Source organism: Oppia nitens, unplaced genomic scaffold (assembly GCF_028296485.1).
Source record: "Oppia nitens isolate AA-2021 unplaced genomic scaffold, nextdenovo-longstitch-racon4-pilon3 scaffold9_pilon_pilon_pilon, whole genome shotgun sequence".
Classification (NCBI taxonomy): Eukaryota; Metazoa; Arthropoda; class Arachnida; order Sarcoptiformes; family Oppiidae; genus Oppia; species Oppia nitens.
In genome coordinates, this window is record NW_026533253.1 from 1,721,778 (window position 1) to 1,738,850 (window position 17,073).

At 26.4% G+C, this 17,073-nt stretch overlaps 4 protein-coding genes across 6 annotated transcripts; 1 reads left to right on the forward strand and 3 right to left on the reverse strand.

The window, feature by feature from the left end:
* Positions 1 to 485: 485 nt before the first annotated feature.
* Positions 486 to 8,078, reverse strand: LOC128964718 (integrator complex subunit 1-like). The gene is made up of 9 exons (XM_054311354.1): positions 8,027 to 8,078; positions 7,739 to 7,832; positions 6,653 to 7,668; positions 6,008 to 6,581; positions 5,816 to 5,930; positions 2,067 to 5,744; positions 1,765 to 1,978; positions 1,493 to 1,688; positions 486 to 601 (listed from the first exon to the last, which is right to left on the reverse strand). The coding sequence occupies exons 1-9, from the start codon at positions 8,066 to 8,068 to the stop codon at positions 486 to 488; spliced, it is 6,045 nt and encodes a 2,014-aa protein (XP_054167329.1). The 5' UTR covers positions 8,069 to 8,078.
* An 80-nt stretch (positions 8,079 to 8,158) lies between these two features.
* On the forward strand, positions 8,159 to 8,632 carry LOC128964651 (biogenesis of lysosome-related organelles complex 1 subunit 6-like). Its single transcript, XM_054311282.1, has one exon. The coding sequence runs from the start codon at positions 8,253 to 8,255 to the stop codon at positions 8,595 to 8,597; it is 345 nt and encodes a 114-aa protein (XP_054167257.1). The 5' UTR covers positions 8,159 to 8,252; the 3' UTR covers positions 8,598 to 8,632.
* Positions 8,633 to 9,204: 572 nt separating this feature from the next.
* Positions 9,205 to 14,967, reverse strand: LOC128964519 (ectonucleoside triphosphate diphosphohydrolase 8-like). 3 transcript variants are annotated; one of them, XM_054311133.1, is made up of 3 exons: positions 14,927 to 14,967; positions 10,894 to 11,092; positions 9,205 to 10,764 (listed from the first exon to the last, which is right to left on the reverse strand). In XM_054311133.1, exons 1-3 carry the CDS (start codon positions 14,950 to 14,952, stop codon positions 9,343 to 9,345), a joined length of 1,647 nt encoding a protein of 548 aa, XP_054167108.1. In that variant the 5' UTR covers positions 14,953 to 14,967; the 3' UTR covers positions 9,205 to 9,342. The 3 variants fall into 3 exon arrangements, with proteins under 3 accessions (XP_054167108.1, XP_054167110.1, XP_054167109.1); XM_054311135.1 differs by lacking the exon at positions 14,927 to 14,967 and adding an exon at positions 12,791 to 12,810; XM_054311134.1 differs by lacking the exon at positions 14,927 to 14,967 and adding an exon at positions 12,244 to 12,302.
* Positions 14,968 to 16,220: 1,253 nt separating this feature from the next.
* LOC128964639 (GTP cyclohydrolase 1 feedback regulatory protein-like) lies at positions 16,221 to 16,903 on the reverse strand. The gene has a single exon (XM_054311270.1). It carries the CDS (start codon positions 16,612 to 16,614, stop codon positions 16,339 to 16,341), a length of 276 nt encoding a protein of 91 aa, XP_054167245.1. The 5' UTR covers positions 16,615 to 16,903; the 3' UTR covers positions 16,221 to 16,338.
* Between the last annotated feature and the right edge of the window lie 170 nt (positions 16,904 to 17,073).

Sequence of the window (17,073 nt, forward strand, 5' to 3'; positions counted from 1 at the left end):
ATTTTATTAAAATCAGATAATCATTATAATTATTAAGAAATTATCAAATAGTTATTAGTTTATCAATATAAGTTATATACTATATGTAAATCTTTTAGATGTCATTAAATAGTATTTATATTTTTAATATATCTTATGTGACAAAAAATAATTTCTATGGAAACATAAAATTATAATTAATAAAAAAAATATTTAAATAAATAATATAAATGTATAAAAATAATCTTTACGATCGATTTTTATCATTTTATTGTTATGAAAAAACATTTCAACACATTTTTATATTATTCATTGCAATTTACTTGATATCAAATTATATATACATTTATATATTTATATGTATATACAGTATAATGAAATAACAAAATAGTAGAGAATATTCTTTTATTTAATAGAAAAAATAAATTATGTAAAAAATGATTAGTTAAAAATTTTTTCATTTAGTATTTATTATTAAATTTAAATAAATAGTTGACTCAATTTTTTTAGACACCAATTTGAGCGTTAATTAATGCAAATGAATCGCATATATTATTGATAACATTATTGTTTCCCATAATCCCGATCTCAAATGCCTTTTTCAATATCATTGATCTGTGCTCTGAAAGTAAATTAATTATTAGTTAATAGTTAAGACAATTTTGTAATTCAAATGATTGTTTTAAATATAATAAATATCTTAATTATTTTAATTGTAGTATTAATATAAATGATAAATTTATTCATAAAAGTTATTTATAATCTATTATATGCAACTAATAAATTAACCTCATAAAATATGCAATTTTATGGTTGAAAAGATTTTAAATTTTTTAATTAGTAGTTAATTACTCTAAACTGTATTATAAAAATATAATTTATAAATATAACAAAAACAAATTATTATTTAAATCAACTATAATAAACTACAGTAATTATGTCATATATAGAAATTTATAATTTAAAAATAATTATGGTGATTTAAACTTAAAATTAAAAGTAACTTACGGTAAGTAATATTATACGCAAACTCAAATTTAAACAATACTAATATAACTAATTAACTATAAATATAATTAAATTAACTAAATATAACAATAAGCATTATTGTCTCTAAGTTTGTTAATAAACTAGATTAGCAAAAAAACAAAAAATATAATAACAAACAAAAATATTGGTAATTTAATTTTCTTACTATATTTAAATAAACAAATATATAGAGTAAATATTGTTAAAATATAACTGTAGGTTAAAGTATTATAATAATTAGAAATTATATTTATCGTATATTAATTATGAATAAATAACAGTATACCTGTATGTAAAAATTTATTTATAATCTACTTTATATTACCTGTAATACTGTAGATATAATATATAGAGTAATTTATAATTAGTTTGTACTAATGTTTTTATAAATTAAATGTAATTAAAACATTCAAATCATAAGTTTAACCTTTAAATATGAGTTTGCGTTGAAAAATAAATAGTCAAACAATGTTGTGATACAAACCTTGAGCCAGAATAACAAATTCAGGCAAATAGTCGAGCGCTAAGTTTGTTAGATACGAGTCGTTACGTTGCAAACATTGACAATATGTGGCCACAAATGTTTTGGCCAAATTCGGGTCAAAATTTAATAACTTTAGAGTCAACTTAAAAGCCATTTCACGAGTAAATGCATCAAAATATAGTTGACGTAAATCATCCTATAATTGATTAATTTAATTAACATTTAAATTTAAAACAATTATAATATTATAATTCATATATAGTTTTCTTTACCACAAAGTATTCCAAGACATCGGGCTTAGAGTCGGATAATTTGTCCAAATCGTTGAGCACTTGATTCATGCGCTCAACATTTCCTTTAGACTCTCGAAGTCTTATCAAAATATTTTCTGAAATCTGTTTCTCAATTAAAGATTGCGATTGAAACGGTAGACCCGATAAAAGCGATTTAAACAGCATTTGTTCCGGAAATGCTATCGATAAATCACTAAACATTCAATTAAAATGTATTTATGATAAATAACATTAAAAACAATTTATTTGTTATTAATTATAATAATTAAGAAATTACTAACACAATAGACTTTCTGTTGAGTTTAATCCAACTTTTGGCTGATTCGGAATCAAATTTAATCCAATCGTCAATTAGATACAAAAATTGTGATATTAATGGCAATAATTCTTTGCCAGGATTTCGGTGAAAATCGACAAATAGTTGAATGTATAGCGAAAGTAATTCATTTAAACCCTTAACGTGTTTATTCCAGAGATGAGGCTTAAGAAGTCGAAGAATATTTAAAATCTTCTTAAATGTCAACAAATAGTTTCTGCTTCTAAACACATCATATGTGACGGAACTCTTGCCCCTTAAGAGCGCCGGAATCATCGGTAATTGTCTGAGAAAGAGAATCGGATGCTTTGAGGCCAACTTAAGCATTGATAGCTCACAATCGTTAAGATATCCACTTTGTTGTCGATTGGGATTCGTGTCAATACTTGTAAAAGCAGTCAATAGATTGTGTGTCATTGAATCGATAGCACTGGACTCGAGTCCATTGATTTTCAAATAGTTATCAAATAATTTGATCGGTTGTTCAATGCTTGGGATTTGTAAATACAAACGAAAAAGTAGTTCACTGGCAATCAATCGTTCATCACTTGCTTTATCTTCAATTTGTTTCAATGTATTGACAACTAATTGTATTTGATTGCTATTAAAACAACAACTTTTCACAACTAATAACACTCTTTTGGCAACATTTGACTCTTCGATGATATATTTAATCAGTTTTTTAATCTGATTGTCATTCAATTTGAGTACGTCTTCATATTCCATATGTTTCGGTTGTCTTAGATCTCTGCCGATCCAAAGTCTAGGAGATCCAAGACATGCCGTCAGAAAATCTAGAACTGCTGTAGCATTTAAATCACATAGTGATTGGTCATCACTTAAGATACTTTTAATACAAGAGTTTAATGTCTCAAAACGTGTCTTATGTATCAACAATGACATTAAATAAAGACAATTCTGTGAAAACAATAGTTGTGTCTCTAAGTGACCATTTGGTGAATCACAACACACGAGTTCGGGTTCAAGTTTGTGAAACTTTTCCAATAGTAAACCTTTGCTAACATCTAAACTGTTATTATCTTTGAGTAAAATTTTTGCTAATTCTTCGATACTTTTTGTGTGATTTTTCTTCTCTTTTTTTGAAGTTTTCGATGTTTTTGTCTCTTGTATTGTCTTCGATGTTGTCGTAAATCTATTAAATACATTAAGAAAAGCTATATTCTTAATTTCTGTGCATTCTTTCAGTATCTTCAGTGTCGACATTATCTCTGTTTTTAGTCCCAAATGTTTGCTATCGTTTATTGCAAATGTGATAATAGTATTAAACAATGAATTAAAGTCTCCTCTATTTATTAGATCAATACATGCATTGATTTGAGACTTAAATTCAGTGAAAAACAATTTTGTAAACTTCTTTGTTGTTATTTTCTTATCAAACAATTCTTGTGTCAATTCACGCGACAATTTCATTATGTATTTACCGATATTTTGTTTATCTTCAGTCAGAAAATGTTTAAAATCACTTTTAAAACCAGAAAACTTTGGATCAATTTTTGTTTCGACAACTTTAGCATCTTTTTTATCAATTTTATTATCAGTTATGATATCTTTTTCATTATTGTTATAACCCAATAGGTCAGCAAATTTGTGTCCCGTCTTAACTCCTCTTAACCATTGAACTTCAACTACACGTAATATAAGCGACTCATCCATAACAGCCTCTTTGACACCATTTGAATCAATATCTACGGCCGAATCTAATGCTCCTAATAAGCACTCCATCGATGAAATGGATAATCCGGACGATTGAATAAATAGTATGAGTTGTGAGGACTCAATATCTTTGAGTGCAATAGTTCTAAGTTGTGGTGACGAAGACTTTAATAGTTTAATTCGTAACCAATCGGGTATTAGAAGGGCCTCTTCGGATGTATCGACAAGAAATGCTTGTGGCATAGGCTCACAAAACCATGTATTGAACAGCTGTTTGTATGGACTTTGGTCACTATCGGATGGACCGAATGTTAACAAAATAATCATTGCGTGCACAACACTAATATGTAAAATAGCCGCTTCTTCATTAGGCCACTGGACAAGTATGTGATCCTGAGCGTCAGTCCATGAATATGCCTCACGAGCTGGTCGTCTCTTGACAACCAAATGAGCTAAAAATATTTTTGTCAACGAATCTAAAAATATATTTCTCAATTGTTTGTCCTGTATTATACAGTTTGTAATCAGTTGTCTATCAATGAGAATATTTGAACAATCAATGGCCAACTCTATGCTTCCGATATCACCGTAAAGTGAAAGAAATTGTATGTAATAACAGACATAACTCGGAACAGTTTCAACTAAAATAGCGGGTCTGAGAGCATCACAAGCAGATGTCTTAATAAATGCAAAGTTTGGATTCGATGGTAATTTTTGATTAAGCCATACATTAACATCTGTAAACATCAGTGGTTTATCATCAATAGGTTTATCTTCAGACTCTATATTAGTAGTTAAAACAAGCGATAGTGCTTTCGAGGCCAAAGTTCTTGAAGTCGACTGTTGGAAAGTAAGCCGTTTCATAAAATACTCAATCAATTCCTTAGAACTGGTCGACTGACTGGCAATTATTGTCTGCAAATGAGAAATAAGTTTCAATTGTTTTCTTCTTTTCTCTTTTCGACGACTTTTTTCGTGTTTAATGCTTGAGTCGGTTGTGAGTATTGGTGGCATAGATTCTTCTTCACTAATTTGTCCCAGAAGAAATTCACATAAACATTGGACAGGTAGCATTCCGAAGTTATTATCATTAGACTCAACCAATTCTACCAGCCATGGCATCGGTGCTGATGTTGAGTGAACACCCGATTGTTTTTGTTGTCTTTGAATAATCTCGAGTAAAAAATCAGGATTTCTAGACTGACATAATAGATGACCCAAACGTAAAAGTGTATTGAATTGTTTGAACTGTTCCAATACACTGGATGGCGGTTTGCGAGCTGATCCCAATGGATCCATTGATATTAGTTTCGAAAGTAACAAACTATTGCTTTCATTAATTTGTACTTTGGTTGAGGCGGCGGCTAAATATTGTTCGAACTGAAGAATTTGTTGTTTTTCAATGGCACTCATTTGCAACTCGCGGTTAATCAAGTCGTCGCCGATTTTGGTCGGCGGAGGAAATTCAAAATGATTTGTTATTGACATTTCAATGAGTACTCCAAGAGTAGGATAACTATCCCACGCAAGTGTTCCGAACTCAGACGGATTGTGTGCCGTAAGTATTAACAATTGAATCCATGCTTTCCAATAAAGATCGCTAATTGCCATCTTTGGCGGATCATAATTCTGTGGAAGTGTTATGTTTTCTGGATGTCTATAAATGGCATTTGTCATTAATAGTGTAAATATTTGTTTATCACAAATTTGAAGTACAGGTGTTGTAATCAAATCGTAATCGGTAATAGTGGCCGCTCTTTTGATCAATGCATCCGATAGTTCTATGGCTTCAGATGATGACAATGGATTGTCTTTTGCTGCTCCCATCGTTAAAACTCTAATTAATGTCTCCTCAAGAAGTGGTACCTCAGATGTCATTCGGAACATAAGATTTCGATCATTTTCTGGCGGCCAGTTGTCTCTATTATAATAGTGTTCTGCACTCTCCATAAATAACACTTTATTTAAGCTGAAAAATACATTTAAATTAATAAATTAAAAAACCGATAATTTTTTTGTTAAATATAGGAAATAACATACCAATGAAGGTATTCATTGCGATCGGGTCTAAATAATTTGATCACTGTTTTCTGTAACCAATAAATAGCAATACGTTGAATGTTTGCAATTTGCATTTGATAATTGCGAATAATTTCTAAATAAATAACATATAATTTAATTTACGGAAATTAAAACATTACCGGTATTTATATAATTTAATTTTATAAAGACCTTTACGATCGGGTTTTGATGTAGAAAAGGCTTCTTTAACAGCAGGACTTAGACTGAGAAACATAATCATTGTAAACAAATCAGTAATTGTGACGACAGCTCTCTCTTTGATAACAGAATCGGATGGATCTAATGTAGCAAATGCTGGACAATCTTCGATCAGATTTTGTGCAAATGTTAACAAATTCAAGTGTTCGTGACGTAAAGCTCTCACTATTTCACGTAATAATCCTCTCATTGTTTTCAAATAATCATCTTTTGAGTAAATCAACTCCTGATAGACTTCAGCCAATACTTTAGTCGCTTTTATCGGTGATGTTTGAAATATTACTGATATTACTTGAATATTATTTAAACTTCTTGACGGAGATATCTCATTATAGAAAATTGTTCGCAAAACAAGTTTAAATGTCTCCTCTTTTTGATTAATCATTTCTTTTATACAATTAATAAAATGAGTGATCAATGGTTTAGTCTTTAATCGCATTTTAACCAATTGTGTCACCACTTCTGTATCATTTTCATTGCAATTAAGACATAGAGTGAGCATCAGATCCATAGAAATTCTAATTGTCTATTAATAATATTTATAATAAAAGTTATATTTAATTATATTAAATAATTTAATAGATAATAAGGAAATACCTTTGTACTGATTAACCAACTTTCAATTTTTTGTGCAATAATCAGTCGTACAGCTGGTATACCTGCAGTAGATATAAGAAGTTTCAGCAAATTTCGTGGAACTTCACTTCCAGGAGTCGGTCGACGATTTAGTCCTTCGTTGATAATATCAGTCACATATTGAACAACAAATGTCTCGTTGTGTGCAAAGCGAGACATTACCGAAATGTTGTCTAAATTATCTTTTGTTTCACCACTTGTTTCGAAACCTACTGTTTCGTCAATTGATGTCTCGTCTCCAAGTATGGCATGGATTGGACTCGATGTAGCATTTGATGGTTCAGTTGCTTTAGTGGTCGTTAGTACTTCTTGTTGAAGTAATGATTTTGGTGGTAATCGTGTGCTAAATGAGGCCAATATATTGTCTACAAAACCTTTACATTCTTCGTTATCGACCCAAAACCGATCGCCTAACGAATCGTCGACAAAGACTTTAAGAAATGTTTCGGGCCAACAGTTTTCGTCGTGATATACGGCCAACAATATATTAGTGGCCAATACAGCCACCGAATTATTGGCCACTTTTTGCTTAAATCCAACGACTGAATCTCTCTTTAAAAGAGAACAAAACGCTTCGACAACAACTTCGGTACAAAATAAAAGTGGACGCGTTTTGGCCAAATAGCAGAGTGTCAGATATAACGCCGAATCGGGCTTTAGTCTCATTACTCGCAACTGACGAACTGCACCACAAAGAAGTGCTTCAACTCTTTCATCGCTTACATCTTCGGCATCAATAACTTTATCAAGTAGTTGATTGGGATCTACTTCTTTTGCCACTTCTTCCCATTGATCGCCTGATTCTCGACGTACACCAACACTACCGGATGATCGGGTCATATGGTGTGACATTTGCAGTTTGGACTTCTTGGGAAGCGAAGAGCCGGCACCGGTTGATTCAGTTGGTTCTCGTTTGGGCGCCGTCTTCATAGACGACGCTCCTAACTGTGTTGATGGCGCTGTCGATGATGTGGTACCTAATTTGATAGACAATAAAATGAAATTATCAGTTATGACAGTCTTTAAGATAATTAAATGGACACAAACCCAATGCAATGAAGTTAGTTGTCGGCATTGCCAACATTTTGACTTTAGGTCCTCTCTTGGATGCCATCCTATTATGTCTGTCTGTCTGTCCGTCCTATCAAACAAATCACAGATTAAGACATATGTAATCAAAATGTTTATCAATTGATTTGATTTTTTTTGTCTCAATTAAAGTCAATTCAATTGAATTTATAATTAATTTCAATAATATATTGTAAATAATGTTTACTAATAAATACTGTATAAACACAATAACAATACATAAAATGTGTTCATAAATAGCATTACAATAATAAAGTATTTTCTGATCCATTTGTTTGTGTGAATCATATGTTTTATCAATGGTTTTCAATGACTTTTTTTCTTTATTTATGTAACGTTTGCTATGAATTTGGAAAAAAAATTTTGTTTAATAATAATGAAAAAGTGATTAAATTTATTGTAATTATTGTAATGAAAGTTATTATCAATTAATTGCTAATCATTTTAGTGATAGTTTTTTGGTTGTATTTGAATGATGTCTATCAAAGACATGGATGAGTTAAGTCGATACCAGAAGTCAATAGTGGATTCATTGGACACTGAAAATGACAAATACTTGTCGGCCAATAAAGACATCGACTTTGATTCACTTGTCGGCAAAGGACACCACTATTACCACAAACTGTTGTCCATTAAGAAAGACATGCAATCACTGACACAAAAGAGTCATCACTTGAAACAGAGAGCACTTCGTCTTCAGGCGAATACCTCTTCACAGATGGAATCCATTGAAATGGAAAAGTATTTGCAAAATGAAAGAGAAAAACGATTACAACCAGTGATGGCATCCAATGATATATCCAATGCTAAGACATGATATGATTCAAACAATTATTACTTTTGTTTGATAACCTGTTAATTAAATCATTTATTAAATTATAAATTGATTTCTATTGAGATTATTATTAATAATAATAATTTAAAATCAGTGATAATTGTTTAAAGATATTGTATTTTTTGTAAAGTATTTGATAGTAATTTTGTTTAATTTTTTTAAATATAAATCTTAATTAATTGATTGAAATTAATACTATTTGTGTAAATTTTAAAAACATTAATAGACTATATGTTTATTTTCAATTTAATAATCCATATATTGTATGATAAATAAGTGCAATAATTGTCGCATACTTTTAATCATTTATTTATCATTTAATGGCAAATTCAATGTCTATTTAATAAGTTTATCAATATTTTTCGTAATTATTAATAATTGATAAAAAAAATATAAGCATATGATAAAAACATATTTTATTTCATATTATATTATAGTTTACAATTTATTAAATATTCAATTGATATTATATTTTCATTATTAACAATTGATATTGTATTGATTACAATAAGTAAATCAATTTAAACTTTTTACAATATATTTTTATAAATATTTCAAAAAAAAATATATAAATATAATTTTTTGTACTAAATTAAAATACATTTCATTTTGTCTGCGACTGAAATCTATTAATGACAAGAAAAAAGGCAATAATTAATTAAAAAAGCACTAAAATATAACACCTGTCTTAAGACAGCTCAGGGATGACAAAGTCCTTGGAGTTGTCTTAAGGAGTAATACTAATTGGTTCGTACTTTTCTTTCTTTTGATTGTCCGACTGTTTGTGCCATTTGATAGCAAAATATATACTTAAAAATAGGATTAATGAGCAAAATATGACGACTAATATAAAGGGAAACACTTTAACCATCGGTGGCGTCGGCTTTTCGGCGGCGATAGCATTGGTAGCGTTGATCATAGAGCCTAAACTCCAGCCTAACGATGTCTTTCCTATACTATTCGTGAACTTTATGTTTGGCCACATATTATCGGCAAACTTGTAAACATATTTGATTGTTGTATAAATGTAATGAAGTTGAAAACAATAGAGATCCACATATTTTGCAATCACTAATGGATTCTTAAGCATTGATTGTCTATCCAATGAACAAAACTTTTGCATTTCATTTTTATATTCATCGGCAGTCACTTTATCGATGAACTCTTGTGTCAATTTTAAGATACGGACCGTATAGTAATATGAGGACAATGCGAAAAATTGGGTCGCATTTGGCGGCGGATTAGCCGATTCATCAAAACACATATCAAAAGTTGTTTGACATTCACTTTTGTTTAATAAATGATTTGTTAAAATTTGGGAACAGTTATCATTATTACCGGTTCCAATAAATGTATAATTTTTATTGTAATCAACAATTTTGTCGTTTACTAGTTTAACACATATCTGCTCTTTTAAGTCATTTCCGATAGCATTGATTTGAGATGATTTTGGATGACACGGACTATCAATAGTTTGTTTGTCTTTATTTAATAAAATCAAATACATTTGGTATCTTAACATTGCCTGATCCGCACCGAAACATAGATTACTTGAAGCTCGCACTGTATGGTTGATGCCATAGAGGCGTACATTGACTTCATCGTTGACATTGGAGTGCAATCCGTTGTCCGCTTCCCGATAAGCTATCTGTGCCGAAGCACCGCCCATATCGAGCATACCGGTAGTCGATGTCGTCGATTTGGTATCAAATTCATCGACAATAAGTTTGTCCATTAGATAATTACTTGTAATCCATGAAAAAAGTCCTTCATTTTGACCGCTAATTATATCTATAGTTTTAACCTGTAGTCCCGTATTTTGTATAAACGCGTTGTTAATTAAATAAAATATAGATTTGACTTTATTTGAGTCGGTTTTGTTGAGTAGTCTCATACCAGCGGTTGCACCCAAATATAGTGGAGTATTATATAGTCTATCCTTATCTATTTTTTTGCTAACATTTCGTATGCACTCCAATAGGTCATAACCAACAGTTGACACATCGGATACATTATAGCTACTGATTCCGCCCTCAATTCGACAGGTGTCCAGTTGCTCGACAACACCGGTGCATCTCATTTTGTTGGCCAACCAATGATATAATGTTATCTGTGTGTGTGAGGAACCGGCATCTAATACTACTCCATACTATATACATATCATATATATAATTATTTAAAATAATTTTATAATTAAATAGTTGAAAACTTGATGCAAACAGAAATATAATATACTGTATATAGTATTTAATAAAAAAACTAATGAAACGAGTCTTACATCAAAAGGCACGTAACCACCGGTGGCTGTAAAGAGTGTGACTATGAGTACGAGTCCACACAACCCGATTGTAACGGCTGTCAGAGTCAGGACTTTCCAATTGGTCATTGTTTGCCACGATTTACGAGTCTCACTAAACGCTACTTTTGTTTGAATCACTTTTGAATTTGTTATCTCAAATCCAATATACAGTTGTATACTATTTTTTAAAAGGCAGTAATCATTCAAAAGTTGTATTCAATGTTAATATATTTTTTTGTCACAGATTTATAGTAATCTCTATGATTGCTGATTATCATTATTAATGGGTATTAATTTATAGTGCCATTTCTTAAGCACTTTTCTCTTTGGAAACTCTTGAAAAAACAAAGTGTGATTTGATATACAAATAAGATTTATTTTTTCAAAAATTAACTAAATAATAGTCATCTTAATAATTAAAAATTTTATTAGTTTTAATAAGTTATAAATCAACTCATTTTTTGCTTTTTCATTGCTCAATAAAAACAGTATTTCTATATTATGTAATATTATATAATTAATTTTATCGCTTACAAACAGTACAGCACTCTTTATACAATATTAATCACTAATATGTCATTGTTTTGTATTATTTGATAAAATAAATTATTGAATGATTATAGCAAATGAAAATTAATGTCCCAATTGTTTAAAAAAATCTTAATATAATTTTTAACTTTTATATAAAACTTACTACAATAGAAACATTAAAACGATTATTAAATAAAATAAATTGACAATTAAGCTTAATTTATTTAAACACTTGTATAAATATATACATAGTATGATTACATAGCATTAAAATAATAAATTGTATTTATGCAACTATATTTAAATTGATCAATTAACTAAATTCAACTTATATACTTTAACTTTAATTGGATAATCAAGAGTATTAAAATAAAATTAATAAATTTAACAAATATTTGTAATTAAAATGTCAATTAAAAGGATGTATCTAAATAAATTAATACTATATTTTGTAATTTTTAGACATTTTAATTTAATTTTGATGTAATGTAAAAACTATTGATATTTAAAAATATCGCAAAAATCGTAGCATTAAAAAAATAATAGTTAAAGTATAGTTAAAATTTATAATATTCTCAATATTATAAATTTATAATTTTAATTTAATAATGATTAGCTAAGCAATAATTTATTTCATTATATAATTGAATTTTTATTATGTATTAGTATCAATCTATTATATATAAGTTAGTAGCAATATATCAATATTTTATCAATTTTGGTATTATTAACTCTCATATTTGAAAAGTTTTATATGTCGGAAATTTATTAAAATAGTAACAACGTTAGAAAACTTACTGTAATTAATTAAGTTGAAATTTAATTAAGTCACCAAATAAATATTAAACTTATATAATTACGATATAGTTAATTAAAATATTTATATAGTCATATTAATTGATCAATTTGATTTTTATCATTTATTTATTAATGAGTTAAATATAATTTAATAATTTTTAAAACAAATTAAACAAAAGTTAACTAGCTTAAAACACAATTTAGTTTTATAAATTCATTCATTTTACTAATTTTATAAAAGATATAAACATAAAATTAATAATTGTTGACATTGTTTTTTTTATATACATTATACAACACTGTATATATATACTCAAACTACTGTATTTGCAAAATAATTATTTACAATTAAATATTAAAATAAATATAAATAATGACAACTATTGACAACTTTAATAAATAGATGAAATAATTGAAATGTTGATATTGGTGTCAATTGTCCATGATCATTTTTATCATTTGATCACATGATTATTTGCGCAATTGCCTGCACACACACACACACACTCACTCACTCACTCACTCACTCACTCACTCACTCACTCACCCATAATACCAGAGCGTTGATGACCTTCACTATCGTATAAAATATCTGTTAAATTATCATATATTTGCACTAATCAAGAGTTAACTACTGTTTATATATAATATATAAATATTTATATCTATAGACTACTTAGTTTTAAACTATAAAATTTAAAAAATATTTTATTTAAGTAATTACTTTTATAACATATAAGTATCATACATTATTATCGTAATTATACTGTAATCATTTTATGATAATAAGCTATTGTATAAAGCAATTTTTAAAACTTAATAAACTATTATACTATTATTTAAAGTACTTAATAATTAACTTGACTTTTTAAGTAAAGTAAAATTACTTGGCTAGTTATTTTTTATAATTTAAAAATTTACTGTTTATTATCATGCATATTTTATTGATTTTTAAATCAATATGATAATTAGTTAATTTTATTTAAACAACCAAACAATTATATTTTTTAAAAATAAAAAATTGTAGAAATTAAACATTGAAATATTATGTTTATGATTCTGTATAATATCAAATGATAAAATTTAAATACTTCATTAATTAACCAAATATTTTGCAATAAAAACTTTGATTATTATTATTATAAATCTAATAAAATGACAATTAAATAACAGATAAAAATAATTTATAAAACATAGCATTTTTTCAAATTGTACTGTATTTCTAACTTATAATCAATAAACCAATTAATGTTTAAAACAAATTAATCGAATATCATATGATAATTTGTTTAATATATATAATTTATAAATGTTTAAAAAGGGAATTTTTTATTTGAAACAATAATAAACTAATAAAAAAAACTTTATGCTGGATACTTTTAGAAATAAAATTACCAAATTCAATAAATAAAGTGTAAAATCTTAACTTTTATGGTAGAATATAGTGATTATGTTAGTCATGTAATAATTTATAATAAATTATTCCTTAAAATTGTGTGATTCATTAATGTTCTTATAATTGTAATTTTGACTTAATTAATAAATTAGTTTAGAAATTTAGAAATAATATACAAATATTGAAACCTAAAGACCTTGGGTTAAGATTCACTATAAAAATATTTATATTTAATTATTTGATTAGATAAACATTAATAATAATAATAATAAAATTCAAGTAAACAAAACAAAATTGAAGTACTTTATATATATTTTTTTAAATATAAAAATTGCAATTTTATTGATATGTAATTAATTAATTACTTGTATTACTGCAAAATTACAAACCTATCACAATTGTCTACTACACCGACATTACTGACGACAAATAAATATATACAATATATATATATCTTTCGTCTATTTATTAATAGTTAGTAATTGTTTTTATAGCATTTTATATAACGTTTATCATAGACTTGAATATTGTTTGAAAAATTGGCTAATAATCAATTTGGCATCACTTTACACCTCATAGTGTATCAATTAATACAATGCTAACAACATTGACATTGAAAAAAATTGTATTTTAAAATTTAAATTATATATGAAAATTATTATTTTAAAATACTGATATCAAACTTCAATAATTATTCGTTATTCTTTATTTCAATAATAATTATTTCAAAAATAAATTTTAAACAGTATGTATTGTCTAAACAATTATTATATATTATTATTTTTTATTCTGTATTATCTTATATCATAAGATATAATATTAATTCTGTAAAACAAATGGTAAATACTATAATTTGAAGAAATAAGTATTTTATAATTATACTAAAACATTATATAATACAATACTAACCGCTTAAAAATTTTTCTATATATCAACAAATACAGCATTTTATTGTATAATTGATTTTTAATGTTTATTATACTGTATGACAATTAATTAAAATTGTTATCAATGTAATACTGAAAATAACAATAAAATATTTTACTGCAATTCGATTAGTTAAAGTAAATTCAGAAAATTTTTATTAATTAAGTAAATATTTTTGTTTAATTATGTATTTAATATCTTTTCAAACAACAAAATAAAACAGATAATTTTATAAATTAATATTTTTCATATACAGTAAACAGGATATACAGCAATTAAACCACAAATTAAATAAATATTAATTTTTTGATTAATCATAATTATTAGTATACAGTATATATAATAAAGTATTTGACTTACTTTTTAAACTTCGATGATTTATTCATTTTAAGTATTTCATTAATATTGTTCTGATATTCATATATCTTGAAAATTATTTGTTAGTTTATTTTTAAAATTTTTAAATAAAAGTTAATAACTATAATAATTGTAATTTAACTATTTTATTATAACCTTTCAATATGTATGTATTATAATGTTATTTATATGATCAATAATATTTAAGTTGATTCTAAATAAATACTTTATGTTAAGTAAAATATTATTTAATGTTAAAATCAATAATCCAATAAAATAATCAATAAATTTGATCAATGATTTATGAATTATAAGGTCTAAATTAAAAAATACTTTTCTTGATTAAGACGTCAATGATTTTCTTAATATTTTATTTATTATTTAAGATATAATATAGAGTATAGTAAACTATTTAATAAATATTTTTTAATAAAAAATAAAACATTAATTCCTAAATAAATAATTTTATGAGAAATTAGTTGAGATAATTATGGCATAGAATCACATAATAAGCAATATTTTAATGTTTTCATAACACTTATTCATAATTATTTCTAAATTAGTAATTTTATTCCTATAATTAATAGCTTATATTTAAAACTTGATAAATTATATGAAAATATATTTATATTATAGTAAATACTATATATTACTATATAAAAGAATATTCTTAGCTATAAATTATAAACATTTGTTGATAATATTTATTGTATGACATAAATAAAATTGTTTTATAAATAAATTATTTTATCATAAATTAAACATTAAATTAGAATATTAAAATTTTATTCTAAAAATTAATATCAATAGGCTTTTAATACTGTAATATAAATTTTATTTGCAATAGATAATTATTAATTAATATACAGCAAAATAATTGAATAATATAAATACATAATAGTTAATACAATATTATATTTAAGATAATTTTTTAATGCATTTGTATGTGCATTATTAAAAACAAATTAACCTTAATATTGATAAATATTATACTGTTTTATTCATAATACATAATTCATAATCTTTAATAAATTTCATTTACGGTAATTAATTTTGTTTAACATAATATACAGTAAGATAATTAAAAAAATAATCAATTATTTGCACAAAAATTATCGGTTAATGTAAATTATTAAATTAATCAGAAAATTGATTCAATCAGAAAATAGCAATAGTTGTTAATAAATGGATTATACATAATAATAATAATAATAATAGAAAAATAATATTATAATAATAAATGTATTAATAAGTAATAATAATAATAAATAAAAATAAATCTAATTTAATATATATATTGATAACAAAAAATGGATAAAATATGAGAACAGAACAGTTGAGTAATACATCAAAAAAAGTTAAGACATTATATGTCTATAAACTGATGCAAACCTCTTGACATTTTTGGTTGCAATTTAAGGAAAGGGTTCAATCTCTTCGGGTTTATGTAGAGTCCAGACATAACTGGTGAACGTGTCGGAGGCGTTGGACGACATGCCGACCACCCGATAACCTCTTTGCTCGAGTTTGTCCAACACCTGAGTGGGCGACTCGTTCACCACCGATGACTGTTGCGGGTTCTGCGGCGGAGTAGCGCCCAAATAGTCCAGCAATAGTGTGTCATCGTTGGCCACATATGTCGGACCTTTGGCCAGATTATTGTAATGCGTGAACACTATGACGTGCGGCATATCTTTTGTCCACTTGTTTACCGAAGTCAACAATTGTAATAAACAGATCAATACAAACCAATTGTCTTCGAGTGTAACCAATTGTCACCCACTTTACTACTTTTCAGATGATAACTATGTATATAATGACTAAATGTGATAAACAATCAATGCTTAAGAAGTCTTCAAATATGACTAAAAAGTGGTCAAAATATGGTTCAATCAGTTGTTGTCTGCTTTTGGCGTCTCTTTAATCAACAAATATAACACATAATAAATACATAAGATTTTTGTTCATACAATGCATTCAATTTCAATAGCAAGCGATCAACAAATTCTAACACAAAACTGTATTTATAGTAGTATTTCATATATTATTGTTATTTATTTAATAAACCCAATGATTGTCCACTAGTTGTCACTATAAGTCATATGAAATAATTTGTTAATTATTTTACCGGTAATAATGTATTGCATAAA